General features: G+C 37.7%; 1 protein-coding gene across 3 annotated transcripts in view; it reads left to right on the top strand.

Moving 5' to 3' along the window:
- The window catches only part of BRF1 (BRF1 RNA polymerase III transcription initiation factor subunit), a 179,332-nt gene that overhangs the window by 66,755 nt on the left and 97,011 nt on the right, over positions 1-15,566 (top strand). For 2 of the 3 annotated variants that reach the window (XM_063333487.1, XM_063333488.1), the window contains exons 4-5: positions 6,176-6,207; positions 15,298-15,370. In XM_063333487.1, the coding sequence (XP_063189557.1) occupies positions 6,176-6,207; positions 15,298-15,370 (105 nt within the window). The remainder of the gene's footprint in view (positions 1-6,175; positions 6,208-15,297; positions 15,371-15,566) is intronic. The other variant, XM_063333489.1, reaches the window with a different exon arrangement.

Below are 15,566 nucleotides of genomic sequence, written 5' to 3'. Positions count from 1 at the left end.
CGCTTGTTCAATTTACTGTTCAGGGGACGGGGTCTCTCTTTCTTGTTTGGAGACTTTTTGTTGTTTGAATATAGCCAACTGTTATTTATACATGGTCACATCCAGGTTGAAGATTAACCTCATGTCTCTCAAAACTTTTAAATTAATATTTACATTTTGATTCTGTGCCTAAATTTTCTTTTAAATTAATATTTACATTTTGATTCTGTGCCTAAATTTTCTTTTCCGAAAGCTAATATACTAACTAGATTATCTTTCAGTAGCTTAGTACAAATATTCTTTGCATATTTTATCCATCTGGTATCTTGAATAATTGAGAGTTGACTGAACAAGCATTTTTGGGACAAGAAATATATATTTTTTTTTTTACTTTTTTGGGTTGTGTTGCACTGCATTGTAAATTTACGTGCGACTGTGTAAATACTTTGCAATATTCTACAAAGCAGGTTATTTACGTGAAGTCAGTAACACTAGGAATACAGCCTAGCCCTAATCCTTTGAAGACCGTATTCTCCAAGGGCAGCGTTTTCAAAAGTGCTGAACGCTCGCTGCATATTCAGCTGGCCTGGCGTGCTTTTGAAAATGTTCCTCTAAATGGGAATGACTCTGAAGACAATTATTAAGAAAAGCTACACCATTAATTTAGTAAAGACTGAACTGAATGTGCATTGGGGAGTCTGAAGGTTAATGTAGCTCGCAGGCGTTGGATCCATCCAGTCTAGCCGGCTGTGGTGCCAGTCGGCAGCCCAGTTGCCCTAGATTTTGTCTACAGACGCTGGAGATACAGGAGGGGAGAACTGGTGTCAGGCTAACTCGGAACTTGAGTGAGCCAGAAAGCTACACTCCTGACCCTTTGAGTTAACGCCATGAAATCAGGCAGGCTGAGTGCAGCCCAAAATGCCTGTTACCTTTTTTAATAATCTACCCAGGTGGTTGTATGATGCTGAATTAGTGCTGTTAACTTTGTCTTATCTATGAAGGTAGAGGCCTTGCACGTGCTGAAAGGGAACTGCTAGAGAAACAGTCATTTACCAGGGGGTGGAGTGCGGCACTGCGTTTTGTCCTTTAGTTGGGGATTTTAGAATACAGAATAGAAAAATACAGTTTTATGAAATACAGACATGCAGCTGTGTGCAAAGAAGGGAAAAAAACCCCGCAGACCAAAATGCAGTGGTTTTTTTTGTTTGTTTTTTTTTTTTGCTCGTGCATTTAACCTACACATAAGTAAAGTTAGCCTTTTATGAAAATGGCATTTGTACTACCAGTTTGATTTGTTAAATGCAGCGTGTGCTCTGTGGACCTCTTTGCACAGAGAGAATTGCAAACTTGAGAAACTTTGGAAACTGGTTCTGTAGGATTTCAGCCTCGAGGCAAAGCTTTTATTAGAGTTATCAGAAATTAGTTTTCTACAAAAGAATTGGTTTTGGTTATTATTTTCTAATTGCTTTAGTTCAGTGTCAGTGGGAAGAGAAATGTTTACCTTAAACGATTAGTGCTGTCAGTCAGTTTTAATTAATTGCTAATTAAATGGTGAAAGTTTGTAAAGCGGCAGAGATATAATTGTGATAAGTCATAATCAGAAATCACTTGGTGTATGAAAATCTGGAAAGGGAAGTTTGTGAATTGGATGTTGAACTGAAAGGTGGGAAACATGGTTCAGGGCCAGCCAAATGCTGTCACTAGCTTTTCACCCTGGTATCACTCCAGTTCTACCAGGGAGACTTTATAGTGGCCTTCCAGTACCTAAAGGGGGCCTACAGGAAAGCTGGGGAGGGACTCTTTATCAGGGAGTGTAGCAATAGGATGAGGGGTAATGGTTTTAAACTTGAAGAGGGGAAATTTAGATTAGATATTAGGAAGAAATTCTCTACTGTGAGGGTGGTGAGGCACTGGAACTGGTTGCCCAGGGAAGTTGTAGATGCCCCATCCCTGGAGGTGTTCAAGGCCAGGCCGGATGGGGCTTTGAGCAGCCTGGTCTGGTGGGAGGTGTCCCTGCCCATGGCAGGGGGGTTGGAACTAGGTGATCTTTAAGGTCCCTTCCAACCCGAACCATTCTATATGTCCACCCTCCCTTTTGTCTTACCTCCCTGTGTTTGCTACTGTAAGTGCTTCTGGGAAGCTTACATCTCTTATGTAGCTTATACAGAATTGTAACATTGAAAATGCAAATATTTCATTTCATTTAGGACTTGAGAAAAAAAAGTTTTAATTTTTTTTTTTCAGTCAGATTTCCTATTAAGCTTTACTTTTTTGTTTGCAGCCAGCTGAATTGCTCTTGTTGAATACAGAGAGGGGCATTATATTTAAATATTTTATACATTTAATGGATCTGCCTTTAGTTTTTGTTAGAAACAGAAAGCATTTTAGCTTCAACTGAAAAAAGGTAATGGTTCATTAGTGGACAGCATGGCTCTTACGGATGTCAGATTTCTGCTGAGTGGCTTGCAGTCACCATTCCTTGGCATTAATCCTCTTTCTGTGGTGTGGCTGGTCTTGTAGTAAGCTTCTGAAAATAAGTTTTTTTAAAAAAAAAAAAAAAAAAGTAGTTCTGGGGGTAACTCATGAAAACTAACTAACTAAAATAAATACTAGACTCTATCTTTCTGCGCTGTTCATATGTGCCTGTATCTGTCAGATATGACATGCTATGTAGCGGAAGAATTTTGACACAGTAGCATGAAATAATCTGTTTGAAGGTTTCCTGATTATTGTAGATTGTCAGACACTAAAATAAATATTTTATTTAAAGATTTATTAATTTTTTTAGGAGGGGCAACTACTCTGTTGTAAATAGTAGTTGTTATTTTAAAAGCATCTTCCACATCTCTGTATATAACTTTGGCAAATGGCAGGTTTGCCTCCTGGGAAGTGTTAATATTGAAAACCAAGGGGATTTGGCTACATATAAGTACTTCAGGATTGCTGGAATATGTAAAATGTAGGTCTATCTGAAGGACAAATGCATGCTTGTTTTGGTATTTTGGGTTTTAGGTTTCCGGTACTATTCATTTCATCATGAACTTTTGTTTCCTCTGGTGCTGAGAATGAGATCATTATTGCTGTGATTCATCGTGCTCTCACATTATCCACAGATTACTAGATTACAAAGGCAGCAAAGGAGTGTTCTAGTCACTCAGTCTGACCTCTTGCATCACGTTCGTCAAAGGATTCCCTTAAATGAAATCTTTTGAAGTAAAGCCTTTAGACGCATCTCATTTTGATTTAAAAGTTTCTAGTGATGGACAGTCAATTGCATACCTTGGTGAAAATTAGCTTGAAGAATGAACAGCAAAGGAAAAGCAGTTGAAACTGTTAACGCTTTTTACTTTTCACTTTTTTTTTAAATTGTGTGCATTTATAACCTAAGGCCTCTTGTGTTTATGTTCTGTTATGTTTGTATGTGTATATCTACAATATCATTAGCTTTCTATCCCTTTGAGAACTTTTCCATGTGCTAGCAGTCTCCATATGTAAAATTATCATTGTTTTCTTTTGGCTTCAAAGAAAACATTTATCTTATGATTGTATAATTTTTGAATACATATTAAGTATTATCTGCTGGTTTCAGCTGTTGTTGTACGTTCTCCTGAACTGTTCCAACTCTGAAAAGGAGTTTGAAAACAACTGCCTGTTTTTACAACTACTTCCTGCTGATAATTGTGCTCACAATTTTCACAGTAAAGGCCAACCCATTGCTACTGCATGACTCAAGTTTCCCCTTGCTTTGGCTTCACCGTAGCAGCTACACGTCTCATCAGGGAGAGAGACTGCTGGAGGCTACCTTAAATGAAATCCAGAAATGCCACATTTTTACTGTGACCTTTGCTTACAATTTCAGTGGACACTTGAACTAACTTCTCTAAGGAGAAAAGCAACTGTATGTTAAAGCATCTATAGAGTAGCTCAAAATTGCTTCAGAGTTGCCTGAACCCTGCAAGCGAATTTTCCAGCTTCTTAGCTCTAATCTTGTGTCGTTATAAATGCATGCAGTGCTCTCTGTTTCTTCTTACTTGGACAAAAAGGTGTGGTGGTGTGTTTTGTTCGTTTTTTCCTTACAGTAATAAAGCTTGAGCACTTGTAATGTGTTATTAACTTTGTCTTCCACCAAAGTGTTTTTAACAGTTTGAGGAGAATGAAGAACACAGATTTCATGACCGTAACTGAAATGCCTGGGTGAGAAAAGTAGCGCTCTGGCTCACCTAAGATCCGAATTAGCGTCTGGCAGTGACGCTCTTTCTGACTCCTCCTCTGTCTCCAGGAACAGCATTCAGACTCCGGGACCACTCAGTTGCTCACTCAATAACCTGCTGCTTTTCTTCTGGTGTTTTTTTGTTTGTTTGTTAGTTTGCTTGGGGTTTTTTGTTTGGTTTTGATTTTCTTGTTGTTGTTTTTTCCTAAATTGTGACGAAATCTATCAGGTATGAGTTACAAGTTATGTCAGTGGTGAAGGTATCTCAAAGTGGGCATAGAATAACCAGACACTTCAGGTCAGTAACTAGCTAGGAACATTTTCAGACCTCGAATATTTCTCAAGCGTAAAATTGGCGTAGTGATTTCTTTCTAGATCTGTTTGAGCTGATGATTATTATGGTTCCTTGGCAATTGCATTGTTAAAGTCTTTCCATTTTCTCCTTTCTCACTTCTTTTCCCCAAAATTTGCATTGAATTCAGTATTGCTCTGTGTAGATTTGCAAGTTCTATATTTTACGGATTGTTTTTGTTAGCAATATCCTTACTGTGTTTAAATTTAAGGTTACTTGAACGTCTTGCATAATATTATCTATAATGGATTTTGGATTTTTTTCAGAGACATACTAAGTTTTCAGCTAATTAAATATCCCACTATGCTGTGTTTTTTTTAATGCTAAAATTAACTGTCACCAAATAATATTAACATAATGTATTGAATTTTGTAACAAATTTGGAGTACTAAATTCATCCAGTTTCAAATGCAAACTAAGGATACAAATGCTCAAGGATAAAAATGTTTATGTATGAACTGATTACGTTATCTGAATTGCTCTCCTTCCACGGCTGATAATGCTTAGGAGAAACGTGTACTATATTAGTCTGGCATACTTTAAGAAGAACATACGCTAATACTTGTGTTACCACGATGTACCAAACTATACTGACGTCCCTGTATTTTGCTTTAATACTGGATTTCTTAACACATTGCTACATACATAAACGCACATACACCCCTGCGTACATGTCGTCTTTGCCTGCCTCTCTCTCCTTCCCCCCCCCCCCCCCCCGCCTTCTCTCACACTTTACTTTGACGCTCCTTTTAATGGTAAAACCGGAACCCTTTTAATACATGTGAGCCACACCTGAGTAGCTGATAGGAGATCCAGCGCGTGTTTGTTAGTTTGATAGCAGCGAGAAGGCTACCTTTGCACCTTAAGCTTAATGGGGCTTGGTTTTCTTCTTTTTAGATACTGTTAGGACAATGTATTTATAAGTATGCTTACTTTCAGTAAAATGCAATGGAAACTTGCAGTGGTTTTGGCTTGCTCTTAGCTATTATGAGTTCCGAGTGTGCCTATAATGAGTAGTAGACGGTGACCTGATATTTTTGCAGCAGCACAGGATATGATGGAGGGAGTGAAAACTCAAAGGTGACAGCTGATTTGCTTGGTCAGAGAAGAGAGTTGCCAAAGCCGCTTTCTCTTCCCACTTCTTTGACAGGTCCTCATAGAAGAGGACAAAAGAAGCTTACTGCAGTTTTCGTAGCTTGCTCTTTCATCTGTTTTTCTGGGATCCTGTGCTCTTAAGCTGGCATACGAGATTGATGATGCTTTATATTCTTAAATGGAATGTAATAAGAGTATTCTGTCTTGCTGCTATTGTTGGGTTTTGTTATCATTGGGGCTTTCGTAGGCTGCAGTATGTGGTGAGTATTCTAAGTCACACAAGGTGTTCTTTGAGACCATCACTCCACAGAGACAACTTGTACAGTAAACGCAGCGGGTGCTGGTGGGATTTTTTGGGGAGCTGAACTGTTAGCTGGATGCTGCATGTTAGCAGAAGTAGTGCATCCAAGTACCTAGTCCGTATTTGGTTTCTTTGACAGTTAAACTTGGGTTTATTTCTTCCTTTTTTGGTGTTGCTAATGAAATTAAGAAACACTGTCATGTTCAACAAGCATGTATATTCCTTGACTTCTTCACAGACATGTTACTTGACCTCAGTGACCTTCTTCAGGTATTGTATCCTTTTTTATTTGAAACTTTTGTTGAATTGTTAAAGTTTAAGATTAATTGCAAGTAAAGAGCTGTCAGCATGGGCTGTTTGGGATGTTTTAATTTTTCTCTAAAAATTCTGAATTGGAAAATCACTGGGTTTGTAAATCTGAGTAATTGTTCAGTAAAATTAAATGTCAAACAAATATTTTTGCTCTTAATGCGGCAAACAACACATCAAGAGTTAGTATGATCCTTTCATCAGGATTCAGAGTCACTGCAATGGCACAGGGTCAGACGTTACACATTTTTAAAACAACAGTTGTTGAAGACAGAAATAACTTTTTTGGTAGGTAATACTGTGTAAATGGGTTAGTGCACTAGAGAGACCTGTTTTATAAAATGTATTTTGAGAGAAATATGCACTTGCTCTGTATGTGGAAATAGAAAGCTCTACTGACATATGCTGTCTGACCCTCATTCTCTATGTTACAACTGTTTTACATACAATGTGAGTAGGTTAGTTGCATCTATTTTTGTCCTCCCAGCTGTCTTGGTAAATGGCATCCCTCTGAAGACTATTTATTGCTTGAAGCAGTCTGCTGGAATTGCAATCATCACATGAATCTTTAATTCTTAAAATTAGTAACTTTTTTCCTCTTTCCTAAACTCTCATTCAATTATTTTGATTACTTCTAACCAAATACTGCATGTGTAGAATGGAAGGTTTATTTCCTTTTAAACACGGGTGATTTTTCATGGTGATTGTTATGAAATAGAATGATCACAGTAATGTGAAGAACAGTCACACAATGTGAGGAAGAACAAGAAAGAGGTATTGTACCTGTAAAAGAAGAGCTGTATTGTCAGTGGGAACAGATAGAAAGATCGAATGATTTGTCTTTTCCCCTCTGTACATTCCAGCCAGAAAAGGTGTCGAGATGGGGCAGGAGAGGACCAAAAGGTTAAAGAGGGGTAACCCGAAGAGATGGGAAGAGCCAGAAATAGATTAGTAGCAGGGAAATAATCAACCCTGGAAAGAGGAAAAATGCATTAGGTGTCATGATCTGTATTAACATATTTAACTGTGTGAAGACTTCTGATGTGCTTTACTTTATAGCTTCTTTAAGGTGAATCTGAGCAAACAGGAATCTTAAACGTTATCATTAACTGTAGCTAGCCAGAAAGTCCTGATTAAGAATGTATAAAAGAGCTTTTCAAGATGGTGGCAAAACATTTATGGCCACCAGAGGCAGACAACTTCAGGAATGTTCTGCTTTAGATCAGCCTTTGCTCACAGGTCATGTGCATAACAAAAGAAAAGCAATTAGTTTGAAAGAAAAGGATAGCCATCTAATAGACTGTACTATTACTTTGAAATACCTTTTTCTTTCAAGGACAGCACTCCCATCCTGAAACTGGGATGTGAATATCACTAAAGGAAAAGAAAGGTTGGTGGTGCTAGTAGTAGCAGTGGTATTATCTTTCCAAAATGCTTATCTTGTTCAGACTCATCTATACAAAATACATAATGCTGGTCCACCAAAATGAGAAAGTCATCCATTTTATATCAGAAGAAAAATCACATTTGAAATGGGTTACTGCTGACCTTCACCAACTCTTGCTTAGACGTGAATAGCAAATTTTGAGATTTTTCTTCAGAATTTTCTACTTGATGCAGCTCAGTTGCTGCGCAGGAGGCGAAGTGACCTGCAGGGCTGCTAATCAGCTGACTGCAGGAATTTTTTTTGAAGAAAGTTACCAAATGAAACATCCTTATGAAGTGTCTTCATAGAGGCTACTGAGTGAATTACAGAATGCCTTGAAATAGATTTTTATGTATTTGGGCGGGGGTGGGGGGGGGGAAGTATACCAACCTTTAGTTTATTGCTTCATCTAAAAGCAAAACAAAAAATGAACCTTGTAACTCCGGCTGCCAGCAAGAAGGGTAAATGAAAGCCTGTGAAAAAGGTCATCCACTGCTTCCTTTTACCATCTTGCAGCTGGAGACAATATTTGCTGTGCCGTTTTCCATCCCACTTATGGCATCCTCCATATCAGTGACCTTCAGCTGGTGTCTTGCAAGCGCTGGGAGGGCCAACACCCTCTGTAGCTCACAACATAAGGAAGGTGGTAGCGAAAAGTGAGAGTAACATGAAGTAGAAGTAACATGAAGAAGATTTGAATCTGCTGTTACCCGCAACTCAGTATTTGTTTAGTGACCTGTCATATTTGTGTTCTTTCTCTCTTGTTGTTCTGTTCTGTTAGCTTTTTTTTTTTTTAAAAAAAAAAAAAAAAGGGTGTGTGTGTGTTGAAATCATAAGTGTGGTCTCTTAGGCTTTGGTCTGTACCTCTTGGACAACCTCTCTTCCTATCTTTATTGAGCAGCTTTGGGATTTGGTCTCCCATTCTCCATTAAAAATTCTGTCCCCTATAGTGTAATATGCTTTTAGTATGCTGCTAAAACTTAGCAATAGAGGAGACTAATTTTCGCTGTTAATGGCAGTCTGTTTAAGAGTTATATCAGTTTTCTTCTTATGCTGATGACTGAGATGTGGGAGTTTGTCTTGTTCCACTGGAGAACTGCTACATTTCACAATAGTTTTTGGAGCTTCAAAATTGCCGTCATCTTGGAAAAAGCCAAAATGCCTTTTTTTTTTTTTTTTTTTTAAATTGGAAGGACAATTTTGGGGGTATTTTTTTCTCCCATTTTATCTTCAGGTGAAATGTGTCCTATGTCTTGGAAACCTCCTGTTGAAAGTGTTGTCCGATTCAGTGTGCCTCTGGTACATTTAGACTTTAAAGCATTATCTGAAATGAAGTGAAAACGTCCAGACCACTGCTACAAATCAGGCTCCTTCCTCGTGCAGAGCGGAGCCATGCTGCATGTTGATTGAGTTGGAAGGACGATCAGTCATCAGCCTCTGACAGGGAAAGTACTTGCTTATATTTTCAGATACTGCATTTTACTTGCAAATACAGTCTTTAGAGAGGTCTGTAATCAGGCCTTTTGTTTGCTTTTTTGTCAGTCCAATCTAAGTGACAGGCCTTGCTTGTTTAGGAGAGTTGTGAAGCTTGTCTTGCCTTGGCCCAACTTTTGAATGCTTTAGGTTCGCTCATGTGTTTCGGGGCACTTAATTCCTTGCACCTGAAGAACTATTTGGCTAAAGTTTTTGATCTCAGTGTGGGGAAATGCTGCCTTCTCATCCTTGGAAATGGCAGTTTCTTTTTTAGCCTCTTGTACTCTCCAGTGTCATGGTCTTTGCAGTGTGGTCATAAAAGACATTGTGAAGAAGTGTTGGCAGTGCTTTGATCTCCAATTTCAGCCTAGTAGAATGTAATTTTTAGTGTGCCTTCTGGTGTGTCCTGCTGTTAAATAAGGCTAATGCTTACTGAAAAGATGTTAGAACCAGGCTCTCTTTAGCAGTACACAGCAGGGGGATTAACACCAATGGACATAATTAATTAAAATGAGATGTTTTGACTTGATATCAAGTAAAGATTTTTCACCATGAGGACAGACAAGTGTTGGAACAAGTTGCTCAGAGCAGTTTTGATGTCTCTGTTCCTCAAAGTTTTTCGAGATCCTGAGCAACCTAGTCTCTTCTTGTAGCTGATGCTGCTTTGAGCAGGAGGTTGGGCTGGAGACCTGCTGGGAACCATTCCAGCCTGAACTATACTGTGGTTCCAGATAAGGGAGGAGGAGGCACAACAAATAATCAGTACTGAAAAATCAGTAACTAGTACTTGCTTGGTCTAGTTCTCCTTCAGTCTCTCTTCCACTTCAAAACAGGACTCTCACCCCCTGTTTCTTTATCTTGAATTTGTCTAGTCAAGTAACAGTACTTGCCCAGAAGGATTTTTATTGTGGGTTATTTTTGGACGCTTGTTTTTATTTATTTCTTCTAAAGGCAGCATTGGCCTCCCTGATTCCTCTGTGCCTGTCACAAATTGCTCTTTGACTTTCTTGCACAGAAGGTATGATGATGGTTTATTGTACTGCTGTGGTGGTGGAGGAAGAATGCTAGGGCTACCGCATATGTGATTAGCAGAAGTAGACTCTCCCTTTGGAGTCCCCAGACTGAAGGCAACGCTTTAAAGCATAGCGTGAGAGGAAGCTGCTTAATTTTGATTTGTGTCTCTTTTTGAACTGCAGCCTGCCAAGCTGGGTTTGGTACATGTTTGTAGTTTTGTGTGTTGTCTTTTGAGGTTAAATGTAATGTTCTGGTTGCAATATGGATCCAAAAAATAAGTTGTTTCAGTTTAATGTGTAGAGATGGCTAAAACAGTATTTTCTAAAGACTATATTCATTTGCTTCGGTTTTTAATACCCTTTGTTCATTTAAAGTTATTAACATGTTGACTGCATTTGCCTTTATTGCCCCTATGCAAATTGCTATGTTGATTGAGTTAATTTAAACAACCTGGTTGGGACCTTCAGGCATTACTATACTAGAAATGTTAATAATGAATCAAATAACCACAGGTGCCTCTTTCCCCAGCAACAGACACTCTCCTTAAAAACTCATTTGCTTTTCATGCTTGCTTAATTATTTAGGCAAGCAGCCATGGATGTTTCACAGTGTGAATTCTCATCGTGTTCCAACTGCCCGGTCTTTGTCTTTCTAAAAGACAGAATACCTTAACCACCGTCACCGTTTGTAATATTTTTTGAGAATGCCACACCATGGTCTTGAAAAGCCTTTTTGGAAATTGCTCATAGTGAAATTGTAATGACTTATAAATTTATGGAATTTAGGGTCAAGCAAAAACTTTAATTGAATGATTGCAGCTTGATTATTTTTTTTTATTTTTTTTTTTTTTGCTACTTTGTGACCTGATAACTGTATGAATGGGAGATTCCCTGTTTTCCAAAGAGAATTTAAAATTCTGGAAGGTGTTAGACTGATGAACAGCTGAATTCCCATGTTACTGGAAACGAGGTATTTGTTGTTATTTCTAGAAGTGGAAATATATTGGTATTTGTGAACGCATCAGGCATGATGTGAAAGCAAGAGGAAATTATGAAAGGGTAAGAGTCCCTAAGGAAGTGTCCCTTTGAAATCAGCATCTGATGACTGATAGATGTGAAATGAAAAGACTGTGTCTCCAAAAAATACCGTGAAGGGCAAAGAGTACAACGAGTAGAAGGATCTTTCTGTAAAAATGTAATTGAATAATTGGAAGCCATTCCTTCCCGAAATGCCCCTTTTAACTAATATAAAGTTTTCTGTAACAAGAGCAGAAATAAACTATTGGTAAAGGACAACATCTTAGAGAATCTGAAGTTCTCCTGTAAAAACTTAAGGGTGAAACTAGCCGCTTTCTTGCAGTGCCTTGATGAGCACATACTTTTTGTCTGAAAGATGTCTTCCTGCTGAAGAATCTAGTTGTTTTTTTAAAAAAAAAAAAAAAAAAACCAAACAAAAAAAGAAACCCCAAAAACAAAACCAAAAAACCTCAGTGGCAGGTCCATACGTTTGTAAACTTACTCTGTGAACTGAACATAAAATAATATGGTAAAAACTGTGAGGGTATGCAGATATTTTTAAATATCGCCTCTGACAGAAGTTGACACCACTCTCTGTTGTATTAGGTGCTGATGCGCAAACCTAGTGATTACATCAAGTTTAGGAAATTTTAATATCTGATGAAAATACACAAACAAAGAGCACAAGTCTTGTGAAAGTCCATAAAACAGTTGCTACATTTTGACTGGGGAGAGTTTGGGGAAACACTGTTTTTCACTATGATCCTTTAAAACTAAGAAGGGGGAAAAGAGGCTGAAGTTGATGTGGTAAGCTTTAAAGCTGCACCAATTCGAGTCTAAGCCAGAGACATCCTTTTAGAAGGGCATTTTTGTTTATTCATCGTTCGAAGGACTCATATAAAATTAGGTTTTATGAATGCAAATGTCATATGGTTCTAAATTTGGAGCGTTAAGCTTTTGAGAGATTGGAGTATATGAATTTTTATAAGAAGTTCTTAATGAAGAAAGAACTAGAAATTAAAGTAGGCCTCTAAATTAATTCTCTTAATTTCTAAGCTTAATGGAGTGCAAAAAACCCATACAAATGATGAGAGTAAAGAAAGACTCAATGTATATGCCTATTATACATCATATCTCATCTGTCAGAGGATGTGTGCGTGAGTAATAGTTGAAATTAGTGACAGTGGCATAAAATTTTAGTGAAAGGGCCTTCTTCCACTAAACCCACAAGTTCTTAAATGTTGTGTTTCAGCAGTTCAGTGCCATTACAAATTTCTGAGTGAGCTTTATGCCATCTTTAGTTTCCCATTTATGAGAAATGCCCCAGAACCTGTGAATATCTGGTAACTTTTAAAGATGAGAAGTGTATTGTTTGAGAGGGCCTGATGTCTCTCTTCCTGGATCTTCCAGGAAAAATGGAAGCAATTAAGTATTCCTGTTTCTTTTTGTGACTTTACCCTGGCATTAAAAACCTGTGAGCTTGATGAGGAAAACTATATAGAGCATGTAATCCACTGTATATTATGCTTTCTTTCTAAACTGGTAGTAACCAGAAACTGCAAAGAAATGCACTTGTGATCAAAAGAAAGAAATTCCCTGATGTACCATTTCTATTTGAATTTATTATTTTGTGTAAATACACTGCCTGCACCTTGAAGTTGGTCATAAAACACTGATGATGTGGGTGAAGTGGAAAAGCAGGTTAGATTTAAGTACGTTACTGCTCAAATAGACCATGGATCTGGAGACTTGTAGTTAGGCTAAGGAGAGGAAGACAAACAGTCATCAGGGAATTTTATTATGCGTTTGTCTTTGCTTTAGATTTAATTTGGCACCCACTTTGATTGTTAGAACTTCACTAAAAAACCCTGCTTCTTTATGCCTCTTCATATTTATTTGTTCTTTGATGATTGCAATTATGGAAAGTTTGCTTGGGAGTTAGTGTGCCATGGTTTGGGGACTCACATCAAGTTATTTGGATGTCGTGACAGAAAAAGCCAGAGGGAGAAATAATTGTTTGAATTTGAGGTGGCTATTTTTTTTTTCTAGACTAAAATGAAAGAACTAGATGAGTTTGTGAAGTCTCTGATGGAAACATCATATGTACTTGGCTCCACTGAAGTAACTTTATTGATTTGTGCGGTGAAATCGTCCTTGCAGAACGAGATCTAAGTGATGAGGCTTAAGATTTATAGTAACTTGGTCGGCCAACGTAGAAGGCTGAAACTACAGCCAAACCCCCACTCTTTATATTAATATTTCCTAGACAAAAGGTCAAAACAAGCCATTCCAAACTTGCAGTGAATCTAGAGCATCTAAAGCCAACTGAAACACTGCAGATATTTTGCTGTAGTAATGTCTGTTGTCTCTGTGGCCCATGGAAAGTCACGTGCTCTCAAACTCCTCTATGAATTGCCAGATTCAGTAGGGGCTTATTTTTCTGTATAAGATTTGGTGACTTATATCCTAAGAAATGTACTTCTTATTCAAATGATGTATTTTGTTCACTTACTTCCCATAGAACAGTATTTCTGTGTTGTCTGGTATTTCAGGAAAAAAAGGATGGTAACTTCTAAGACTACATTCTTGTACCTTCTAGACCAGTCCAACCATTGGTCAGACAAAGCATGGAACATATTCAATACTTTCCGCTAAATAGGCAATGAATTAAGATTATATAATGTACACTTGATTGGGCAGTCACTTCCAGGATACGTGATCATTCTGAGGATTTCTTTGAAGGTTCTTATTTTTAAAATTTTTTAAACTTGAGAAAAATTCATGTGAAGATCACTTTCCCCTAAAGAAAAATTTTGAAGTGCTAGGTGAAAATGTGTCAGTATTTATGTATTCTTCAAAATATATGGATTTATTTTTGCTGGCTTGGTAGAAGCATCTATACACTTGGGAGGAAAGCTTACTTAAACTAATGTTGGTAAAGCTCTTTTGTGAAACTGAAAGAATATACTTAGTTACAGGACTTTTTATTTCTATAGACTTGTACCATAATCAACAACTCGGTTGTGTAATTGACTGCACAGTAAACACTTTTGTTATCCTCGCATAGGAAAGAGAGAGCCAGTTCTGTTACATGAAAGCAATAGAGTATATACTATCCTAAAAATAAGTAAAAAAAAAAAAATAATAATCTATTTGTTTGTAGTGTAGGAGGATGAAGGGGTTTTTTTATACTAACTTTGACCTTTATATGTGCCTTGGGGGGAGCAAGGTGCTCATGGAGCTTCGTGGGAACATTTCGGGCTGATCGGGAACTGAAGTATATCCTGCCTTTCTTGCTGACCACAAAAACACATCTTAAGATAGTGAAAGAAAACTTCCTCAGACTCTTAAAATACAAATGTAGTTGCCTATGCTATAAATTGCAAATCAGAGTACGAAGAAAGAGTAACTCCTCCCTTCAGTTTACATCCTCCTGAGTGCGGCAGTGAAGGAGGGGAGGAGAGCAGGGCTCTGTCCCTGGCTCTTAAGCAGGTTTCCTGTGGATTAGGGTTTTTCTGAATTTATGTATTTATCTTTTTTTAACGTAGGGTGATATGGGGCAATGTCCAAACAGTAAGAAATGACAAATAACCCTTGGGGCATACAGCACCACTCCTTGCTGTGGTGGAAAAGTTGGTGTGTGCTTGTGCAATACTTAATTATCCCACTTCACATGATCATGCAGAGCTGAAATTTGCACTAACTTGCGAGGATGTGCTCAGGCTTTGTTACGTTACAGGATAAATGACACTTTATATATACTGATATTCTATTAAAGTCTACTTAATGCTGTAAGAGCTTAGGTGACAACTGTAAAATTGTCCAAGTACTATGGAGCAACACTGAGCCTACTGAAGTGCATGATGAACAACTTTTTTTAACTTTTTCAGTATAAATCTACGCTTTGATTTACAATGCTAAATTGTGCAGCTTTTGACAAGCACCAAGTATTATTCTGTACCTATGAATATTACTTGTATTACTTCAGTTGAATTTTTTTTAAAGCAGGTTGTTTAAGATTTCCAAAGTTGGGCGTTTTTTTTTTTTTTCCTTTCCATATAAATGCTATTAAAAACATTTGTGGCTTAAGATTTAAATAATGCTTTTTTTGTCTTTTAATAGGTGAATGTCTATGTGCTGGGAAAAACTTTCCTTCTGTTGGCCAGAGAACTCTGCATAAATGCTCCAGCCATAGGTATTTCTTTTTATGAGTTGACTTTTGAGTATTTGGATGTATTTTCTGCATGGTTACTTGACAAGGATATATATGTATGTGTGTATATATACATAGTATTGTGTGCTAAATACCAAAATGGTAATTTAAAAATGAAACTAGAATCAATCCAGGCAGAAGAACGTTGCTGACTGTGAGAGCCTGTTCTCCTGTACGT

The sequence above is a fragment of the Chroicocephalus ridibundus genome, chromosome 4 (assembly GCF_963924245.1).
Source record: "Chroicocephalus ridibundus chromosome 4, bChrRid1.1, whole genome shotgun sequence".
Classification (NCBI taxonomy): Eukaryota; Metazoa; Chordata; class Aves; order Charadriiformes; family Laridae; genus Chroicocephalus; species Chroicocephalus ridibundus.
The sequence above is the reverse complement of the archived record's forward strand: the minus strand, read 5'-3'. Positions and strand labels throughout refer to the sequence as shown.